The following is a 20,876-nucleotide window of genomic DNA, read 5'->3' as shown; positions in this document are numbered from 1 at the left end:
CATGACAGTACTATCAGCAACCGAAAAAAAGTCTGCTGCGCTGGAGGCAGAGGGTGAAAAAGCAGAGCCTTCATTTACCGTCACCAAGCAGAGGAGTAGCTTCAGACACAAGCTTTTCAGGCTTTCAGAACCTTCTGCACAGAGCAGTGAGTCCAAGCTCTCCATCAGATTCTAAAAAATGAAAAAAAAAAAAAGTCATGCAATTTCAAATTAAAACTATTTAAAATATTTCTTATACATTTGAGATTCAAGGATAGCAACACAAAGCTGTTATTCCAAAAGCAGCAACTGAACCATGTCCTGGTTTAAGCTGGGATGTAGCTACTGTATATACATAGCTATACACCACAGACCACAGTAACACCACTGCTTCTCATTTCTGCTTTATGTTAAATGCATTTTTATGATTGTAAGCATAACATCATGATAATTTTCCAATTCCTGCCTGGATGCAAGAGAAGTTTTTATATACACACCTGTGTACAAAACACTGCCCCTGCAACACAGCTGCTGTGTAAACCATGTCTCTACATAAGCAAGGCCTCACCTTCATACAAAGCTCCGCCTTGTCAAAGCCCACAAGCATGTTGATGATGTCAAACCCAGAAGTAGATTTGTTCTTCTGATGGACACCCCGAATCAATGCACACAAAGTCTGCAAACAAAATATTCCAAGGATAAGGTGTAAGGCAACACCTACAACTCCACAACATAACTTGCCCTTGAGCCCTCTCAGGGCACAAGCAAAACATTGATACTTATACAAACAGCATCAGCCAAGAAGGGGCTGTACTTGCTATATATCCTCCACCTCTGCTGTTTTCTATGGAATATACACTGGATTCTGAGAACTCAGGAAAGAAAACAAGTAGAGAAAAAAATATATTAATTCAGCAGCTGGGATGAATGCGTTGACCAAATAGTCAAGAATCAGCTTGGGAACTAATAACAGTAAATGTCAAGACTGAGGAGGACAGTGTCCCATGCAGGGCAAGTGCTGGTAAGGAACAGCAGCTTCTTGTTCCAGGTGATGATTCTTCACAGCTTCCAACAGGGAAATATCCAGCAGGGGCTGTTTCCTGTATAAATTTGATATCAAATTCTCCATTGTCTTAATTTTGACCCACAAGGAAATTAAAAAGGAAAAAGGAGAAGACAGACAAAGCTACACAAAGTATTTTTGAGCCCCCAAATGACAGCCTGTAGAGTGAGCAAGCCCCTCCTGCCCCCTTCATTGCCACCTATTTCATTCTGCAACACCAGATCCTCTTGAATTTTGAAACAAGCTATTGTTCCTCAAACACTTGAGAGACTACAAGCACGTGTAACCTCCATCAACCAGAAGTAGTAACTGCTCTGTAGACATCATTTCTCGTCATAACTAAAGTAGTATGAACACGATTCTTGATACCAGAGGCAAACATATTGCCTCATCAGAAGCAAAAGAGCCCATTTCCCATCTCTCAGCTATGGTACCTGTAGTGCATTGACCACCCTGATTGGGTGCTCCTCACCCAGCGCCTGGATGCAGTGCTGAAACAAACAGTTGATGTTATCTTTTATCTTCATCAACTCTTCCCCATCCAGAGCCTCCAGCTTGCCTTCTAGATATTCCAGGTTGACCTGTCAGGTTAAGGAGCAGATCATGCATGTTACATAACTGCTGACACCTTAGGAAAGCAAGTCTTTGCACTGACAGTCTGCTATCTCATAGGCAGAACAGCAGCAGCAAATTAGAGGATGTTCAGTTCCTGTTACCTTCATGAGAAACAGCTCCTCCCAAAACCTAGGGTTGCTTTTACTGGGGTCCTCTGTCTGAAAGAGAAAGGGACAGTCAATGAGGGCAAAAAATAACAAATTATTCAGGCAGAATCTGAACAAAATCACTACCACAAGTAGATCAGAGCCATCGGATGACCAGACAGTCTAACAGTACAGCATCCTGTCTACAGAGATTTCTCAGAAATAGAACAGCAAACAGAAGCAGCTCCCATTTGAGATGTTCCTGTATATTTTCTGGATTATTTTTTGAGAAACACTTGAAAAGCCAGGATGTCACACAGATAACAAACGTTCCTGGCAGACATCAGGATAAATTGACATTAAGGAAGAGAGCAGATCACAGAGTTCTGTATGACAGCAGGAGAACTTGAAGTGCGTGCCTATGCTGTGCAATACTTACCACAGGAAAAGAATCCAGCAGGCAGAGCCCTCAGCACAAACCTACATTAAATTGACCAGACGTGCCCAGGTCCTTACCGTGAAAATCTCATCATACATCAGCACAACCTTCTCCTTCAGTGGCTTCTTGGAGGCTGAAGATTTCCGGAGCAGCCCACCTTTCTTCTCTGTTTGGGCCATGCTGGACACCCTGAAGAGATCAAGAGATTGAATAAAAAAAGGCTAAGGAAACTTGAACTTTCTTCAAGGGGTATCCAGCCCGCTTCAGCCATCGGAGATGTCCTCATTACACCAGTAAACAAAGCTGGAAGCAGAAGCTTTAATAAATATTCCTGATAAGAAATCAGACCAAAAGTCCCATTAAGTCCTATTATCTATTTCAAAGAAAGGTGCTGAAGTTCATCCACAGGCAGATAAGGAATAAGTAGCTCACCACTGTTTATACTTATTAGAATGGCTGATTCTGGAAGGACCACTTGGGATCACCAAGTCCAACCATTCTGCTTCAAGCAGGGTCACCTAAAGCACACTGCCCAGATTCACATCCAGAAAACACTCCTTGGGCCCTTTCACAGCAGGAGGCTTTCTAGAAATGCAAAAAAGTTTTCCTACGGTTAAGTAATCAGTGTCTAATGCTTCCTGGTTACACCAGGGGAAAAAAAGAAAAAAAAGAAAAGTATCATTCCTATAAAACAAGCTGTTCAATAAAGCAATAGCCACAGCTGTAGCCCTGAGTTGTTTGCAACTGACAGACTATTTCAGGGGCTGACAGGCAGAATGCATGGCTTGCCACATCCCCTCAGCCCCACATCTGATGCAACCAAAGCACTTCACCACCCTGGCCTCACAAACACGTATTTCTCCGCAAGCTCAGAATTTTCTGGCAAGCACTGCAGATCAAGCAGCGTCCTAACCTTCTCTATCACTGCAGCACATCAGAGATACTCAGCAGAAAGGGAACGCTGTGCCCTGTCATATCTCCAAGCTCCAAACCCTCCTAACCAACGCCTCCAGAGGTAACTACACAGATGGAAGCAGCACACCTCAGGTAAAAGCACAACTGAAGTCACGCTCCAAAAAAGCCCACAGGCAGGCCATGGTGGCAGCTGCACTCAGCCACACTGAATCACACACAGTGAGGTCAGCACACTGCAGCCTGCCTCTGGGACCCCACAGCTTTCTGAGTCGGCAGCCATGGAGACAGGTTTGCATTCAGTCTCCCCCCCAAGACTGCCCGAACACCTTCTACAACCATGGCACACTCAGATCCATCCTTCTCTCAAAGAGCAACTTCTAGCAACTACCTGTTCCAGACCTATTCTGCATACTTGCCAATGCAGACAGCTTTGGGCCATCTTAAGACTACAACCACATTTCCAACTAGGACTCCCAGACTCCCAGGGTCTGCTACAGGTTGCTCAGATATTCATCCCTTGTGCCATAAACCTCAGTTCCGAATGGCAGGAAATCTTGAGGGCTGGAAAAAACCCACTGCTGCTTTACCCCAGCTGTGAGGGCAGGAAGCCTGTCACAACGGGAAAGCAGCGGGACAGCACAAGAGGGGTAGATCTCACATCTGAAACGGTGAGATTTACATAGAGGTGGGTTGAGGTGCTGTCTCTTCCAGCTAGGATGGGAATAGGAACAGCTGGGTGGTTGAGAGCCAGTTTATACATGGCAGGTGAGAACAGAAACAGCCCTGGGAAACACTGATAGAAGAACACATAGGACCTGCTGCTCTGTAACCTATGCAGACACAGACATCAGTCCTGCCGCCCACCAGGTCCACACAGCCAATTAAGGTGGAGAAAAGGTTGCAAACTAGCAAACGGAAAAGAAAACATTACTCAATCATCTCGATAGCTTCTCTTTTACAGATTGCATTATTTTTGAACCGCCATGGGAAATGAGACATTACCCTAATTAGAAACATAACTGGAAACAGAGAGAAACCTATTAAAAACCAAATCAAGAGCAAAGTCACTTTTAGCCTAGCAATATAAATCCTACCCGAGATTGCACAAAACAGTTTCCCGACTGGAATTCTAAGTTTCTGAATGTCAAGCAGCTGCCATGCCCAGCACAGCAACACATCCATCAGCGTGCTTCTAATTGAATCGCAGCTAACGAATCCCAACGTCAAAGCTAATAAACTAACTCACGGTGCTTCTAGGTCAGCGTTCTCACACCAAACACATCTAACACATCTGTGCTCGGAGGGGATCGATACACTGCCTGGCCCCTGAACGTCCAGCGTGACATTTTAGCACGTTTCCTGCATTCCCCAGAAAGATGGAGAAGCCCAAATCCCACAAGGCACAAACGCTCGATGCTCAGCCAGCACCAGAGGGACCGCGTGATCCAGTGAACGTTCTCATCTGTGTCAAAATGAGACTCAGGATTCGTATTCTCTCAAGCAGGGCTGCACACAGCATGGACAAAGACGACTGCTAGAGGCAGGGATTAAATAATGCTCTTGTTTATGATTCGCTGCTCTACAAATGAGCATATGGAAGAGCAAAGGGGGAAAAGTAAAAGTGGCCTTTCATGCCAGTGCTCTATTAGGTCTTGCTTGTTTCACGACCTATGATGATCAGGATGTACAAATGGCTTTTTCTTTTTGCTTTATGCAATTACGTTCTCTAGATGTCATAAAGACAGAAATGGGAAACTGCGTTTTGCTAATGGGGACCTTCTAGGCAGCCGCAGAAAACAACAGTCAAAGGCACAAAACACTCCTGAGTTGCAGAGGTGCCAAATAAACAGGACATGGCGATAGCTTTTGGAAAGCACTGAATCTAGTTAACAATTATCCTTTAAAACACATGACATTTCCAAAGCATGGGTGCCATTTCCCCGTTTCAGGTTCACGTGGCTCATTTACTCTGTCAATAGGTCAGTGCCATTAACGTGCACTGCTAAGTGAATCCCGCTGTGTTGCTGACGGCACTGAGCCATCCCCAGGGCAGAGAGAAGCACCCGCACGCAGACTCCCAGAGCCATGCTATGTTGCTGTGCTGCAGAGCATCCAAGGTGTTCAGCAGGAGCTAACAGAAACCTCAGCAGAGCAGGAGTCCCGGCAGCTCAAAGATGAAAGGCAAGCAGGCAGAAGTTGAGGCAGACTCTGCCTTATCTCTCATCAGCCCCAGGATCAGCTGATCCAGCCAGGAACAAAGGAATGAGCACATCCAGCCCTCTGCCTCCCATCCACCCCATTCCACAACTCATACCAGAGCTCCACATCAAACACGTGGCATTCAGATGAACGCCTCCTTGTTAGCATTCAGTTAGATCATCCACAGGAACGATTTAAAAAGGAAAAAAAAGAAGAGAAACCTGACATTCTGAACCTGAGGTTTACTCACACTTGACTGTTTTCAAGGTTACATAATAACACACAACTAAATACGAATGCTTTCTTCAGTCTAGGACCACCAAAAATACACCACTGAACTATCTGGCTAATAGAAAACAAGCGGGTAACACCAGGTGGAATTTTCATGTAGGCATTTAATTGTCAACCTATTTATTGTGTACCTGGAAAAGGTTGTACAAAATGATGTGATCATATATTAGTTTGCTAATCTCGAATCGATGTTAATCAATACTAATGAAAGCTCTGAGTAAGACCTGAGATGTTGTCCCTTTCTGAATCCAATCCCTTGGCTCATTGCTGCTGCTGCTACTAAGATTAGACTCCCTCATTTAGAAGATCCAGCTGGGTAATCAGCCCGACCCCAACCGCACGCACCTGGGACCAGCAGGATCGTGCTTGGCCTTCCGAGGCACTTGGCAGGCACGCTGCTTAAATCTATAGGAGACTTTTTCAACATCAGTATAGACCGTGGGCAAGGGATAAACCTCTGCCTAAAGCTGACCCATGGCAGGTAGAGCGCCAGACTGCAGTCCAGTTGTTGTACTGTTTGGTGAAATTCCAGCAGAAACTTGCACTGAACGCACGTGATGAATCTGCAGAGCCAGTGCTGGGCCCAGACAACAGGGTGGTTCAAATGACAGGGTCCGGCACTCAGCCATCAGAGGAAGCAGCAGGCTGCACTGTGCACGTCAGCTTACAAATCCAAATGCAAGACAGCGCCCTGACCCAGTTCAAGCCCCAGCATTAACCCCCCACCAGGAAGCACAGAGCAGCAGTCTGGGCAGTACACCAATGAAAACAGAGAGGGGAGGGATGAGGTGGGCTGCATTTTATCAAGGCTTAAGCAACCATCACAATCAAATTTCTGTTATAAGCCCTTTAGCAGCTTACTCTCTGCCAACTCTTACGTCGACCACTACAGCCCATGCTGACAGGTCCGTGCTACTTTGGTGCTTCACCCATTCCTTACAGCTTTATCTGCCTATCATCCACTGGAATGAAAACAGCTCAGGCCATATCTCCAGTTACAACAGCGCAGCGCCCAGCACAGCCGTCAGGGAACTGCTATCACTCACAGCACAGAAGCCTTGGATCAATCTGGCACGATTCCCAAGTGCCTTCGTGTAATACAGAACAAGAAATACATTCTGAGGTTACGACAACTAAAACCCACACGTTTTCTGCTCCTTTATTTGGCAGTACCAAGCAACGTCTCCCCTAGCACAGCCCCAGTGCACGTGTTTCTTACTAGCCAGCCCTCCCACCCTGCTCAGAGCAGCAGCAGTCTGTGCTCCTACACAGCACAACCCATACAGCTGCAGCAAACAGGTAAGACTTTGAGGCGCAGACCATTAGCGGCACCAGCACTCAAGAATGGCGTGTAAACGTAGCAAATCTTAAAGCGAGAAATCAAACGGAAAGACAGAACATAGCAACACAGCCATTCCGAGCGCTGAGCCTGATCCTTCCCCATTCCTGACCATCTAAAGAGCGGTCTCAAGCCATTAAATGCCTTTTAACTTACACACATCCTGCCTACAGAGACTCTTTGCATACAGCACAGAGAAAAAAAACCCTTAGGTGACGGGGAGCGCTGTTATAACCGGAGGACAACCGAACTCCTTCTCCCTCACCTCCTGACACTCCCCTCGGTAGCGCCGCCCTCTCCCTCCAGGAGCAGTTACAGCCGTACCCAGCACGCTGCCCGCCGTGCCCGCACAAGCGCTGCTCGGAGGCGGACGGGAAGCAGCCCCGGTTGGCGCAGTGCCGGAGCCGCGAGGCCGAGCCCTCGGGGCTGCCTGCCTGCCTGCCCGCCTCTCGCCGGGCTGCACCCGGGGCTGCCCCGGAGAGGCCCGAGCAGGCCGTGCCCCTTCGCCCTCAGTCCCGGCGGCCCGAGGCGCCCCGGTCGCACGGCGCAGCCGTTGGTACGGCCGTGACGGTGGGACGCGTCCCGCCCCACGGGGCTGCGGGCGGCGCGACCCCCCCGCCCCGCCGCTTACCTGCGGTCCCGCCGCTCCGCTCCGCACCACGCGTGCGCCGATCGCGACGCCGCGCATGCGCCCCGAGGGGCTCGGCGCCGCGCGGTCCTAGTGCCGCCCGCACGGCCGCTGACAGCGCCGTTCCGCCGCGCTCCCGCCGGGCCCGGCTCCGCTTTCCGCGGCGGCGGCGGCGATGGGGGCGGCCGTGCGGGGCTGTCGGCGGGCCGGGGGCTCGGCAGTCCCGCTGCGCTCCTCCCGCGGGGCCTGGAGGTCGCGGTCGCGCAGCCTCCGCTGAAGCGGCGACGGAAGTCGGAGAGGGGCGGCCCGGCACGGCCCGGAGCCCCGACGGGGAGCGGCTCCGCCCGGAAGCCGCCGCCTCGTGATTGCGCAGCGCCCAGCCGAGCGGCCGGCCCGGCAGGTAGAGCCCGGGTACGGGGCCCTGAGGCGGGGAGGCGAAGGCCCGGGGGTGGGGGAGCGAGGGACGGCGGGGCCGGGAGGGACGGGGTCGGTGTCAGCGCAACCTCAGCCTGCTGTCGCCGCGCAGGGCGCGCCCCCGAAGATGAAGCCGGCCGGGACGCTGCGGCGGCTCTCCGACTTCAGCGACCTGAGCCGAGGCCGGCGGCTTCAGGAGTTGCTGTGCCACGGCGAGGAGCCCCGGCGCGTCCGGAGCAGCCCCGACGGGAGGCACCTGGTGGTGCTGCAGAAGAACCGGCCGCCCCCCCTGCCCCGCGTGGTGACCTTCCAGCGGCAGGGCGGCGGCGGGGCCGAGCTGGAGAGGAGCTGGCAGCCCCCGCAGCCCGCCCTGGCCGGACTGGTGTTCCCGCAGAGCCCCGCGGCGCCGGGCCGCTGGGCGCTGGGCATCGTGTGGGAGCACGGCCATACCGAGCTCTGGCGCTTCGTCCCGGCCGCGGGCTGGCAGCTGCTGCAGACGCTGGAGCTGTGCCAGGGTGCCCGGGCGCGTGTCGTGTCGGTGTGCAGCCAGGCGGCCAGTCTGGTGTGGTGCGAGGAGAGGCCGCCCCTGGATGCCCATTTGGACGTGAGCAAATGTGCCTTTAGGTTCTGCGTCTGCGCCCGCACCCTGGAGCTGGGGGAGCAAGGCGTGCGGCTGGGCCCCGTGAGGATAGTCCTGCATAACTGCCCCGAGTACCGGGTCCTGGCATCTCCTCAGCACGTCTTCCTGGTGCCCGCTTCTGGCAGCTTTGCCACCACCTCCAAGCTCCTCCTCATCTGGCACCCCCAGCAGACAAAGCTCACCATCACAGCCCCCTCCGCGGGCTTTGTCCACAGCAAGGTGCTGCACTCCAGCAGCGAGTCGGACTTCAGGAAGCTCCTGCTTGGCTCCGTGGGTCTCCTCTCGGCTTTGGCACCTCTGGACATTCACACCTGTGCCGTGTCCAGCTGTGGAGCTTTGCTGCTGGTGAGCAGGAGGGGTGCTGTGAACGTGCTGGAGACGGATGGGACGCAGAGACACGTCTTTGACCTGGAAGCGGGGCCTCTGGCCCAGGGTGATGCTGTTGAGCTGAAGACCTATGGTAGCACCTTGGCCTGCGTGGTGGCTGGGGTTCTGTACCTTGTCAACCAGAACAATGGGAGGGTCATAGAAAAGAAAACCTTGAGCATGAAAGAGGTACATTTCTTGGAGTCCCCGGGAGAGGAGAATAGCATTCAGTTCCTCAGCCCGACTGGTATCTACAGTTTTGGCTTCTCCAATCCCGAGGACAGTGGCAGGACTGAGCCGTGCCTGGTGGAGATGGTGTTCGAGGAGGCCTGCAGGTACTACCAGAGGAGGAGTCTCAGCAGCTCCAAGCTGACAGTGGAGAAGTTGAAGAAAGATGGAGTCTTCCAGGCACCTGTGGCCCTCACTGCCATCCTGCAGCACAGCCTCCACCAAAAGCAGAAGCCAGCCCGAGGCCTCCAAGACACTTACACCATGCTGCTGAGCACCATCAGCCTGGAGCTGCAGAGCTACCTCAGCCTGGAGCTCCTCAAAACCTGCATGGTGAGCGCCTCGGAGAGCGAGGTAGAAAGCTACTGTGAGGAACTGGTGGAGCAGGAGGTCAGCCGTGTTCTGCACTCTGACATGGACAAGGACAACTTGGCCTACCTGAACTCAGTCTTTACCTCCTTCCCCAGGGCTGCTTGGAAGGCCACCAGGAGCTGCCTACAGCTACAGCAGAATGGGGATGGCCTCTTGGTGGCCCGGGCCACCCCAGAGGTTTGGAAGAAGGTCCTGGGAGGGCCACAGCAGGAGGAGGTGGGGCAGAACGGGGTGGTCCCTCTCTTCGAGCTCATCTGTGCCTCCTTCCTGAGGTTCAAACCCAAGTGGCTGCCCAGCTTTGTGGAGCTGACTCAGCAGTACGTGAGCATCTCTTGGCCGTACAGCAGCAAGGAGGGCCCAGAAGGCCGCGTGCCATTGTACAAGAGAGCCCTGGGAGTGCTGGCCAGGAAGAGCAAGCACAGTGAGGTGGATGATGAGTTGGAGCTTGAACTGCTGCTGTGCAGCAAGAGGCCTAAAGCTGTGCTGCAAGCTCTGCACCTTCTCATCCACCTGAAGCAGTGGCAACGGGTGGTGGAGGTGGCAGAGAAGTTCTCCAAGCTCAGCCCTTTGCTTAATAAGGAGATATTCACCACGCTGCTAGCAGAGTTTGCCCAGCACCGGGAGCTGGACCCTTACCTGGACAAGCTGTGGCCGCTGTGCCCTGCTGAGCTCAGCACCTCAGATATCCTCAATGTGGTTCTGCAGCACCTTCCTTGCTCCCAGCAGGACCTGGTGCCCTTCTCAAGCGAGGGTAACCAGCTGACTGTGGGCCTGCTCAAGCCACTGCTGCAGCGGGTCATGCAGCGTCCCTGTGTCCAGGATGAGATGTACTCGGATGCCTTGCAGAGCCCCACCTTCCCCCCTCCCACCCCACCCCGAGAACACAAGAACCCTTCAAAAGCAGCGGGCAGCGATGCTCCTCAGCCAGCCAGAGCAAGGACTTCTGCCTCAACACTGGTGCCGGGTGACACTGTGTGAGGGGGAAAGCACAATGGGATCCAGTCCTTGGGTGTGAGGGAGGGGGAAAGCCACATCCACTCCAGGAAGCCATGCCCTGCCTGCTCCGTTTTGAAGCCTTGAGTCTGTGGGGGCTGGAGTTGGGTGTCTCACCTGATGCCAGGACAGGCTTTCTGGTTGTTTCTTGCAAGTGCAATTGTTTGTGCCCGTGTGGAGGAGCAAATGCCAGGTGCATTTGTAGATGAAAGCACTGGCTGCGTTACAGGACTGCAGAGCTGCTCCCTGCCCAAAACACTTTGGTTTTGGTTTGCTTGACTCTTTATAACTTCACTTCTATAGTCTTCCAGTCCTCTGGGAGTGGTGGTCTGGGGCAAACACAGCCTTTCCCCCATTCTGTGCATAACAAGTGGGGTGATGTCTTCAGGCTCTGCCTGTTCCTTGCAGTGGGGTCATTGAGTCACTGCCCTGGGCTCGGCAAGATGCCAGAGCAGCACAGCTCGGTGACACTGGGAGTCCCAGCCTGCAGTGGCAGCTGCAGCGCTACATCTCTGTGCAATTCCTCTGGGAGCAGCCCTGCAGCTGTGACCAATTGCAGCTACTTAGCTGAGGAGAGCAGCCTAATTCCCTTATCTCTCCATCCCAGCCGGTACCCGAATTCTCTTCCGAGCTGAGAAGCTGGCAGCAGCCCGGGCAAGCTTGAGGCTGGCGCTGCCTCACCCTTTCCTTTGTGGAAGCTTAGATTGTGCCGCAGGATGCCAGGGCCTCCGTCCCCATCTCTCCTACCTTTGCCCTTTGCACACAAAGGGGCTTTGTCAGGGTTGTCTGGCTCACATCGTGCCTCTGTTTGCAAAGTCAGCGTAACGTGAGAGCAGCCGTGCAGGAAGATGCAGGTTCCAGCCTGTCCTTGGTGCTCAAATAGCCCCCGGCCGTGGTGCAAAGGGACCCCCCAGCCATGGAACCATCTGGTGCTGTGCCAGGCTGGGAGCGGATGGGGAACGTTTGCCCGCATTATTCCTCCTCAGAGTGGGGTCAAGTGGAGAAGGCAGACTCATTTTAAAAATAAAGGTTCCTAAAGCAGTGCTGGGCAGTGGTGAATGCTGTGAGGGTGCAAGCAGGGGAGGAGGGTGGTTTGCGTTCGCTCCTGCTGAGTGGGAGCCAAGCTTGGCTCCCACTGGGACCGCAGCCTGAAGGCCACACGTTGCTGGGAGCTTGGAAGGCCATCTGTGCTGCACAGCCTGTGGCTTTTGGTGCCGTGAGCACCCCCAAAGGCCCCTGGGTGGGTGTCAGGGGAGCTGTGGCTGGCCCCTACACTGGGGCTAGGAAAGGGAGGGATTTGCTCTAAAGCTGTGGCTTGTCCCTTTGTTCCCAGCCGGAAAATCAGCAGCAGGGTAGCTTGCTCCTGCAGTGGCAGAGCCGCCTTGGAGGGACCCTGCTGTGTCCAAACGCAGCGATGTGCCAGTTCCTCCCCCAGATGGAGGCTGAGCCGTGGAAAGTCCCTGTGGTGGAAATAAAGAAAGAACACAACCCTGGCAATGGGGAAGAGGAACTGCTGCAACGGTTCCCTGGAGGCGGGCTGGTTACTGGGCAGCCCTGCCTCAGGCTGGACCTTGTGCTGCAGCCATGGGGTGCTGCCTTCTCCCAGCTGCCGTTCACGTGAGCCCAGTGAAAGCAGAGCATGCGAGGCCCTGGTGGCACCGCTGTGAGCAGCCCTGCCTCTTCCCCAAGCAGCTGCTGCACCATCTGACGCTGCCGTGGGCTCCTGGGCTGGGCAGAAGGGAGGAGGAGGGAGGGAAAGGGCCGAGGCTGCTCATGGAGCTGCAGCCCCAGGGAATGGGATGCTGCCGTGTGTTGGCAAAGGTTGTGCAGGGCAACAGGTAGGCATGGGGCTCCACTTATGGTCAGGAGCTGTGCCAAGGCAGACAGCAGGAGGTAAGGCCGGCACAGGCTTAGTAGCTCCTGAAGGAAAAAGGAGCTTCTGGAAGGTCAGAAGCAAAAGGGTAAAGCAGGTGTACTTAGTGGAGGCCGAGCTGGCCAGCTCCAGCTCATCACTCCCAGTGATAAGGGCTGTACTTTGCATTGAAGGAAATGAGTCAGGCTGCGCACGCATGCCTCCCAGCCCAGCCTCTGGAATGGTCTCAGAGCTCCAGGCAAGGAGCAGCACAGCAGCCAGCACACGCTCAGCCATAACAACATGCAGCCCCAGGGGACGGGCAGGGGTGGGCACCAGCATATGGGGACCTTCACCGAGTCCCATCCAGGAGGAAACCTTCACCCTGGGGTGCACCAGAATCACCAAGGAACAGGGCACTGACCTGCAGCCTCTTGCACTGAGCAGCTCCTGATCTGCAGCACTCAGGGGAGGCCCTGCACCGTGCTGGGACAACACCTGGCCCGGCTGACAGCCGTCCTCAGGAAGCAGCCCCTGTTTGGTCCCATGGGCTGGCTCAGGCTCCAGGCTGAGCTCCTGCAGTTGTCAGAGTAGGGGCTCAGTTGCAATTCAAGAGCCCTCTAAGCACAGCCCCAGCTTGTGCCAGCAACAAGGAACCAAGTGCCCCAGAGTCTCTCTTTGCACACCTGACCATGATGTCAGGGAGAAAAGTGCACAGAGCTACCTCACACCTGTAACATGCAGTCACCTCATTTATTGCTTTACACACAAAATCACAGCATTGGAGAGTCAGGATCCCTGCACAGATAAATACTCACATTTATTATGGAGTGAAAGGCTTGGGTAAGCAGGTTCCCCTCAGCCAGCAGCATCTGCCTTTGTGCACATGGGGGGGGGGAGACAACCCTAGCCCAACCCCACACTACAGCATAGCTGCAATGAGCCATGGAGGAAGTGCTTTGCTACTCCAGTGCAAAGGGCACACCTCCCTTCTCCTGCAGGCTGCCTCCCAGCTGCAGCACGTTATCACTTATTGGGAAGTGGGGAGGGGGCTCCCAGCACTAAGGGAGAAGGTGCAGCAGACAGAGCTGTCGTGTTCAGTATCCTCAGTGCCTGTGCCGTGGTGATGGAGGCTAATGCCTTGTAGCTGGCCGGGGGATTTTGTACAGGTTGAATGCAGGTCCTCTGCAAAAACAAGGGCACCTGTGTCACCCGCAGCCACAGAGGGCAGAAGGGAGCAGCTGAGAATGCGCTGGGAAGGCAGAATGCCATTTCTCTTGGTAGCTCAACACCCCAAAAGGAGGAGGGGGGAAGACAGCAAGGGACCCCCAAAACAGCAGTACTGCATGGGTCCCACCCTGCTGCCTGCACCCCCCTCAGCTTGTGCTTTCCAGGTTCCTCTCCTTGTCCCCCATGCCCCAGGATTTACCCCAAGTAGGGACCCAGCACTACTACTTACATCTCCACTGCTTCATTCCTAGGGAGAAGGAAAAAGAGGGGACAGTGTCAATGGGACAGAAGTGCCTCTTGAGAGCCCAGCCCAGCATCATGCTGCTGGATGGTGCTCTCCCAGAGAACACAAGGAAGGTATGGGGGCTGTAGGGTGTGACAGTCCCTCTATTCCAGCCACCTCATCTGGGAACAGCACAGGGCTCCTGCAGCCCACAGAGTTTTGCTGTCCCCGAGCATCACTGTTCTAGCAGCACACAGCTCCCTTAGCCCCACTGCACCTCTGCTGAGGGGTGGTTTGCAGAGCAGGCCCTCAGACCAGCACCGTGGTGGGGCAGATCCTCACCTGTAACTGTCATCGATGTCCATGCGGCGGTAGAACTTGGCAAGTCGCACGGCCAGGATGATGCTGGGCAGCAGGAACACAGTGCACCAGCCCAGGCTGAACCAGAAGGCATTCTAGGAGCAAGGAACAGCCATCAGCCACCCCATCAGCACCATCTTCCTCCCCACATTTGTGTCACCCCTCTCACCATAGAGTCCAGGATGTGGTCACAGGCGATGGCCTCCACGTTATCCAGGCTCTGTGCTATGGGCTTGCAGCGCGCCATGTCCGTCCTCAGCTGGGGATACAACTGGGACAGGTCACACTGTGGTCCTCCAAACCCCACCACCCATCCCTGTGCCCGGCCAGGTCAGGCTCACTCACACTGATCTTGGCCCAGGCAATGTAGGTCTCAAAGAAGCCCAGCAACTGTTCCAGAAAGGCCCAGGTCTCCTGTGGGAAGGCAGGCAGAGAGTGGGGATGCTGTACCTCCAGCCCATGCTGTGCCCCACATCCCCTCTGTGCCAGGATCAGAACCAGCATGCCACCTCAATCCGGCAGCAATGGGGCTGCAAGACACTGCCAGACCCTTGCCAGAAGCAGGGGCACATGTGGGCACAGGGGACCCCTGGGCACTGCATGGCATCCCTGCAAGGTGGGGTGTCAGTGGGGCCAATCCAGTCACATCCCCCCAGGTGCCCTGCAGCGGGGCAAAGTGAGCTCACATTCTTGATGATGTTCCCCATCTCCCTCCCCAGGAACTCCTCTGTGGCGCTGGCTTTGTCCAACGTGGAGTTTGTCTGTACCTGAGACAAAAGGAGCTGTCAGCAGCACGATGGGGGAGCAGGGTTTCTGCATCTTCCCAACCCCATGCAGCAGTGATCCCTGAGATGCGGCATCTCTGAGCTGCCATACCAGCAGGGCCACCCCATGTCCCATAAACAGCCCCGATGTGCCCCAAGCTGTGGGTTAGCCCCATAATTGGGAGTGTAGGAGCGGGGTCACCCCGTGTGTGGCTTTACCTCAAGCTGGGCAGCCTGGCTCTGTGCCAGCTGGATGTTCTCCTTCAGGGTTTTCTGGGGGTGATGGAGAGAGAAACAGAGATGTGTTCCCCATGGCTCACTCCAACAACCCAGCAGGGCCCCTTCCCCTTCCTGCTATCACTCACAAGCAGCCCTGAGAAGCTGTTGTCCAGCTTCCTGTCCATCTCCCGCAGCTCAGCAGCACGTGCCTTCAGGTCCTCCTGCACATTTGTGCCCTGCAGGCAGAGGCTCTCAGCCGTGCCCACCAGATAGCAGAAATCCCACAGCCAGCCCTCAGCTGCTCTGGAGCATAGGGGGCTCCTCTCCCCACGGCCCCCAGCCAGGGGACACCCCTCAGCCCTGAGGACAGGGTCTCACCGCGCTGTGCACCAGCTGCTCCAGCTCCATGGCCAGCTCCTGCAGGCTCCCCACCATGATGCCCTGATCCAGCTGGGAAAGGCACAGTGCTGAGGCAGGGTGGGGATGAGCAGGGCTGCACCCCGTCCCCGTGGGGCAGGATGGAGCCAGGACCCCATAGCATAGGGGAGAGCACTCAGACCCCCAATCCCGACGCAGCCCCACACCTGCTGCAGGGTGTGGGTGAAGTTGGGGGGCTGTGCATCGCGGCAGGCATTCAGCAGCAGCTCCCTCTGGCTCTCGTTCAGCACAGAGAAGGGGGTCAGGGTGATGTTCAGCTTCTGGAAATCCACTGAGATCTTCTCCGTGTACTGCGGGGGTAAGGGGAGCCATGAGGAGTGGCTTGACACAGTGCCAGCCCCGTGCCCCTGCCTGTGTTGTGTCACCCCTTGGCACTCACCTGGCTGATGTTCAGGAGCTCATCCAAGGACACCCTCTGGTCCAGGTGCAGCGCCTGCCATAGGGCAGCATCTTGCTGGCACTGCCTGGGGGATTGAGCACAGGGCTGGGATTGAGCCAGGTGCCCCCTCAGGGCATGTCCTCACCCAGGGCACACCTCACTCCTTCCCTGCACACACTTCCAGGACAAGCTCCAGGCTCAGGGGGACCCACACTGGGGGAGCTGCCCATAGCTGTGCCCACCTGTAGATCTGAGAGAAGTTGACGGTGCCACCCTCGTCACCCAGCACCTCCGAAAGGTTGAAGCCGGGGATGAGGCCGGGGGTATCCACAAGCTGGGTTCCAGGGAAAGAATGGAGCAACCAGTCATGGTGCAGAGTGAGAGACCAGGGAGAGCCCTCAAAGCTGGCCCAGCCCTGGGTGAAGGCAGAGGAGAGGGGAGCCCACCTGGAAGAGCTGCTGGCTGCGCCAGGACTCACAGACCAACATATAGATGTTCCCCCCCAGGAAGAAGGTGAGCAGCACCAGCAGCATCAGCAGCCAGGAGAAGATGAAGCTGAAGCCCACCCCTCTGCGGGACAGAGCTTCATCAGCACGGGGAGCGCGCAGCCTGCACACCCCCATGCACATCCCAACCTGGGAGCCTCACTCACGCCATGAAGAAGTTCCCTCCAGTGTTGGAGAGGCAGCTGCGCTGGGTGGGCGGCGTGCTCTCCTTGTGCCCCAGCGGTCCCAGCAGCAGCCCGCAGGTGTTGCACAGGACCACCAGCAGCACCATGCAGCACAGCAGCATACACACGGCCCACCTGGAGCAGGAGGATGGGGACGGTTTGGGCTCAGAGCCCAAGAAGAGAGGAATGCCCAGGGATCGGGGGTGGATGGAGCAACCCCCCTACCTGATACCATCCAGGTCGGTGATGGTCTTCTGGTTGTCCTCCAGCAAGGCACTGGTTTGGTTCACCAGGTTCCCAACACTCTCCTCCACGTTTTGCAGAGGCAGCTGGTCCTGCACGTTACGAATCTTCTGCCTGATGTGGCCCAGCTGCTCCTGGATCCCTGCAGGGCATGGGGGCAGGGATGGGTCACTGATGGAGTGGCCACCTACACCCTGCTCTTCAGGGTCAGCAGGAACCCAAGGAGAGGATGCTCCATGGTGCCCATGGCCAAGCATCAGCACGGTGGCCCTGCTTACGTGTCACCATGTCCTGGGACTGCTCTTGCACCTTTTTAGGGGTCTGTTCCAGCACGCTGATCACCTGCACAGGGACGGCATTCAGCTCCTGACCCCCTCCCAGCCATCCATGCACAGCACAGGACTCGTGCAGTCCCCCAGCCTCAGGCACCCAACCTGCCCTTCCCTCCACGCAGCTCTTCATACTCCCCCAGTGCACCCCCTCACCTCCAAGTCCCCCTCTATGCCACTGTCCAGCACATCCCGCAGCGCCTCCAGCTGCTGCTCCACACCGGGCACCTGCAGGCACAGCTCAGAGTGAGGGGGCCGCAGGCTGGGCAGGGAGGTGGGGGACACCCGTGGCCCCCAGAACTCACTGTGCTGTAGTTGGCACTGAAGGCCACACTGTTGGGTGAGGTGGTGCTGCAGGGCTGCCCGCAGCGCTGCAGGGTGCTATTGATGCGTTCCCGCAGCATGCCCAGCTGCCCATCATAGGTGCCCTGCAGCTCCTCCAGGTGTTGGCGGGTGTTGTTGATGGTGCCAAAGGTGGACGCCAGCATCTCCATTGCTGAGGAGGCAGCAAGGGACATCCAGAAACACACCCCAAAGTGCCACTGTTCCACCCAGACTGGGGATGGGCAGGCATACTCCTCCCCAGGGGCCTTTTCCAAAGCTCCATGCGTGCCCCCAGCCCAGCCGTTAGCCCCCATATCCCCCCGGTGTTCCCCAATGCTCCCTCAGAGGCAGTGGGACATCACCTCCCAAAAGGCTGTGCAGGGATCCCAGCGCCTCATCTGTGCTGCTCCTGATCCTGGAGGTGATGCTGCCGCCCAGGAGGGGCCCAATGTCTGTGGAGATTGGGGGGAGACTGTCAGTGCAGGACCCCCCTTGGACTGCACTGAGCAGCCCGTGCCTTGCAGGGGAGCTGCTGGAAGCATTGTGCTCACCCCAAACCTCATCCAACAGCAATGTGCTGGAGTCCAGGAAACAGGGCCATGCCAGCCCAGCATCACCAGCCATCCCCAAATCCCCCCCCCACAGCAGGAGGCTGCCCCCATCACCGCGCACACTCACTCTGCAGGCTGTTACTGGTGTTGCCCAACGGGACGTTGCTGCTGTCGATGACGAAGCTGACTTGCTGCAGGGGAAGAGATGGGGCATCAGTGTGGGGTGGGGACTCCTCGGGGACCCCCCTCCACCCTCAGACCCGGCGCTGCCCCTCCTCGCGCCCCGCTTGGGATGCAGCGTGCCTGGGGGATGGAAAGCAGGTAGGAGCGGAGGTCGTGCACGGTGCTGTCGATGTTGAGGAAGGTGCTCCTCACGGACTGCGAGAAGCGGATGCTGCTGATGGAGGCGCACACATCTCCGGCCCTGTAGGAAACAGGCGGTGGGCTCAGCGGGAGGAGCACCGAACCGACGTCCTCGCCCGGACCCTCCAAACGCAGGTGCCGAACGCGCAGCTGAGCACCCCAACGAGGGACCCGGCGGGACGTGCACGGGGACGCGCTCCGCGCCCGACCCTGCCCCTCCCGCTACGGGGTGACGCGTGGAATCCCGCCGCGAAGCTGCCGGGAAGGGCTCTGCCCCTCGGGCCCGCTCCCCACCGCCACCGCTTCCTCTCCTTTGTCCCTCCGCGCTGGAGCCGCTCCTGCAAAGAACGGCAGCTTCCTGGCGAGGCCTTCCCGGTCGTCCCTGCACTCACAGCACGAGCGCCGACACCAGCAGCACGGCGCTGTACAGCACCCGGCGTCGGCTGCGCGTCCACCGGTCCTGCTTCTGGGACATGCGACCCCCGCAGCGCCCGCAGCATCGGCAGCAGCAGAAGCAGCATCCCACCACGGGCACCACGACGACGAAGAACAGCCCGATGGCAACGCACACCACGAAGCCCAGCTCGTAACTCAGCAGCTGTGAGAGGGAGAAAGGCAGCGCGAGGCTGGCACCCCCGGACCTTCGAGGACCCCGTGGGGCGGGATGGGACTCGGCACCCTGGCTGCACGCTCACCTCCTTCATACGCTCATCGGTCACCACCTCGCCCTGCGTCTGTGCCAGATCTGCTATCAGCTCTGGGGGACAGGGAGCAAAAAGGGTCGTGAGAGGGCACCCTCCTAACCCCAGCCCTAACTCCAACCCCAGCCCTAACTCCAACCCTAACACAGCTTTGGGACTCAGCACCACCCAGCACGGCGGCTCTGGGCAGCACATGCTGGCATCTTTCCCCTTCCGACTGTCCGTCCCCAGCTGTGGCACCACACAGCCCTTTGGCACCCAGGGACAGCATCACCAGTCCCAAAGTGTCTGTTTTAGGGGCTCCGGGGGGATGCCCTGACATCACGCTGGCAGTGTGCACGTGGCACCTGGGATGGGGATAAAGTATTCTGTATGGACGGGGGCAAAGTCCCCCCCTGCGCTGTTTGCTCCACTTCCAGGTCCTGCCCTACCTTCTCCTATGGACCCATTATGGGTTGCTCCTGTGCCACGTGACACACCGTGAAACCCTCCTGACCCCACCACAGACAATTCGGGTGGCCCTGGGACCCCCTGCACGCACCCAAGGGGAGGCCGTGAGGCTGCACCAGGCGCAGGAAGCCGTGCACCATGCGGACCAGCCCCGGAGTGTTGCTGCTCGGCTCCTCGAGGCTGGGGCCGTACACGGGCTGCGAGATGTTCCCCAGCTCCATGGTGGCACCTGAGCAGAGAGGGGACGAGGAGGTGGCACAGCCGCTTCACACCCTGCCACCCATCCCCGAGCAGGAAACGTGGGGGAAATATCCCACATCCCACAGCCTGGGGTTGGGATACGGGAGGGGTGGGGGCAGAGGGGTGTGCCCAGGGGGAAGCGGAGGGGCTCGGGGGGGAACAGGTGGGGACAAAGCACTTACTGCGTCCTGCAGCGCTCCGCCGCACAGCTAACGCCTGGCCCGGCCCTGCAGCTCGTTTCAGTTTCAGCCCAGTGACTGAAAAGCCCTGCACCGGCGAATGCATCGCCCCACCCTGTCCCAGCTACCGCCTGGCTCCTGGCCATCCCGTGTCCGGGTCAGGGCCATCAGCAGCAGCAGCAGCACGTCCTAAGCGTAATCCCATGGGACCCCCAGAGCTCACCCGCTGCCACCCATCCCAAAGCCCCGCATCTACCCCTCCCGGAGCCCCCATCACCTTCCCGTCCCCACATCCTGCATGAGCTGCTGCTGTAGGTGCCTCGCTCTGGGACAGGTGCTGGGGAGCCATACCTGAGCCATCACCCCACTGCAGCTCTCACTGCCTTGGGTGGGAGGCAGCTTAGGAGCTCCCCTCCTGCTCCCCACCCAGCGCTGGGTGCCTGCAGTTCCCTCTAGCTCAGCGTGGGCCCTGGGACAGGATGCAGTGCCCTAAGGAAAAAATAAACAGGGAAAACTGCATAAGCTTGGCTCACACAGCATAGGGGCTGACCTGGGACTGCCCAGAGGTTTTGAGGTGGATTTTTTTCCGGATGCTTTACCCCAGGGTGTGGAGGCACACGGAGCTCAGCCTCTTCCTGGTGCTGACACCCTGTGCAGGACCATCCCTAAGCTGTTACCTGGTGCTCCTGGCTTAGGGGGGGAAGGGAGGGATGGTGAAGGCTGAAGCGCCCCCCAGTGCAGCCACCCAGGAGCTGAAACCTCAAAGGTTTGGGGTCCCACCTTGGCACCTGCAC

General features: G+C 56.9%; 3 protein-coding genes across 5 annotated transcripts in view; 1 reads left to right on the top strand and 2 right to left on the bottom strand.

Annotated features, from left to right (window-relative positions):
* ARMH3 (armadillo like helical domain containing 3) overlaps positions 1-7,949 on the bottom strand; it is a 111,232-nt gene extending 103,283 nt beyond the window's left edge. The window contains exons 1-6 of one of the 2 annotated variants that reach the window (XM_072339868.1): positions 7,558-7,949; positions 2,260-2,371; positions 1,759-1,815; positions 1,477-1,623; positions 548-655; positions 79-171 (exon numbers count right to left, since the gene is read on the bottom strand). In XM_072339868.1, coding sequence (XP_072195969.1) covers positions 79-171; positions 548-655; positions 1,477-1,623; positions 1,759-1,815; positions 2,260-2,361 — 507 coding nt within the window. In that variant the 5' untranslated portion in view covers positions 2,362-2,371; positions 7,558-7,949. Of the gene's footprint in view, positions 1-78; positions 172-547; positions 656-1,476; positions 1,624-1,758; positions 1,816-2,259; positions 2,372-7,191; positions 7,305-7,557 lie in introns of those variants that run through there. The other variant, XM_072339867.1, reaches the window with a different exon arrangement.
* On the top strand, positions 7,815-11,604 carry HPS6 (HPS6 biogenesis of lysosomal organelles complex 2 subunit 3). The gene is made up of 2 exons (XM_072339865.1): positions 7,815-7,954; positions 8,081-11,604. The coding sequence occupies exon 2, from the start codon at positions 8,096-8,098 to the stop codon at positions 10,550-10,552; it is 2,457 nt and encodes an 818-aa protein (XP_072195966.1). The 5' UTR covers positions 7,815-7,954; positions 8,081-8,095; the 3' UTR covers positions 10,553-11,604.
* A 1,552-nt stretch (positions 11,605-13,156) lies between these two features.
* Positions 13,157-20,295, bottom strand: LOC140254045 (prominin-1-A-like). Of its 2 annotated transcripts, XM_072340235.1 has the most exons (25): positions 20,086-20,295; positions 19,755-19,892; positions 19,208-19,269; positions 18,905-19,110; positions 18,453-18,573; positions 18,277-18,340; positions 17,961-18,050; positions 17,580-17,770; positions 17,431-17,502; positions 17,224-17,287; positions 16,928-17,087; positions 16,685-16,837; positions 16,479-16,602; positions 16,275-16,366; positions 16,033-16,117; positions 15,800-15,943; positions 15,594-15,665; positions 15,362-15,451; positions 15,216-15,269; positions 14,919-14,999; positions 14,578-14,646; positions 14,402-14,491; positions 14,215-14,327; positions 13,879-13,896; positions 13,434-13,604 (listed from the first exon to the last, which is right to left on the bottom strand). In XM_072340235.1, the coding sequence occupies exons 1-25, from the start codon at positions 20,186-20,188 to the stop codon at positions 13,553-13,555; spliced, it is 2,508 nt and encodes an 835-aa protein (XP_072196336.1). In that variant the 5' UTR covers positions 20,189-20,295; the 3' UTR covers positions 13,434-13,552. The 2 variants fall into 2 exon arrangements, with proteins under 2 accessions (XP_072196337.1, XP_072196336.1); XM_072340236.1 differs by lacking the exon at positions 13,879-13,896 and having other exon boundaries at positions 13,157-13,604; positions 14,205-14,327.
* Between the last annotated feature and the right edge of the window lie 581 nt (positions 20,296-20,876).

The sequence above is a fragment of the Excalfactoria chinensis genome, chromosome 6, assembly GCF_039878825.1.
Source record: "Excalfactoria chinensis isolate bCotChi1 chromosome 6, bCotChi1.hap2, whole genome shotgun sequence".
In the NCBI taxonomy this organism is placed as follows: Eukaryota; Metazoa; Chordata; class Aves; order Galliformes; family Phasianidae; genus Excalfactoria; species Excalfactoria chinensis.
This window is presented reverse-complemented; position numbering and strand designations above follow the sequence as displayed.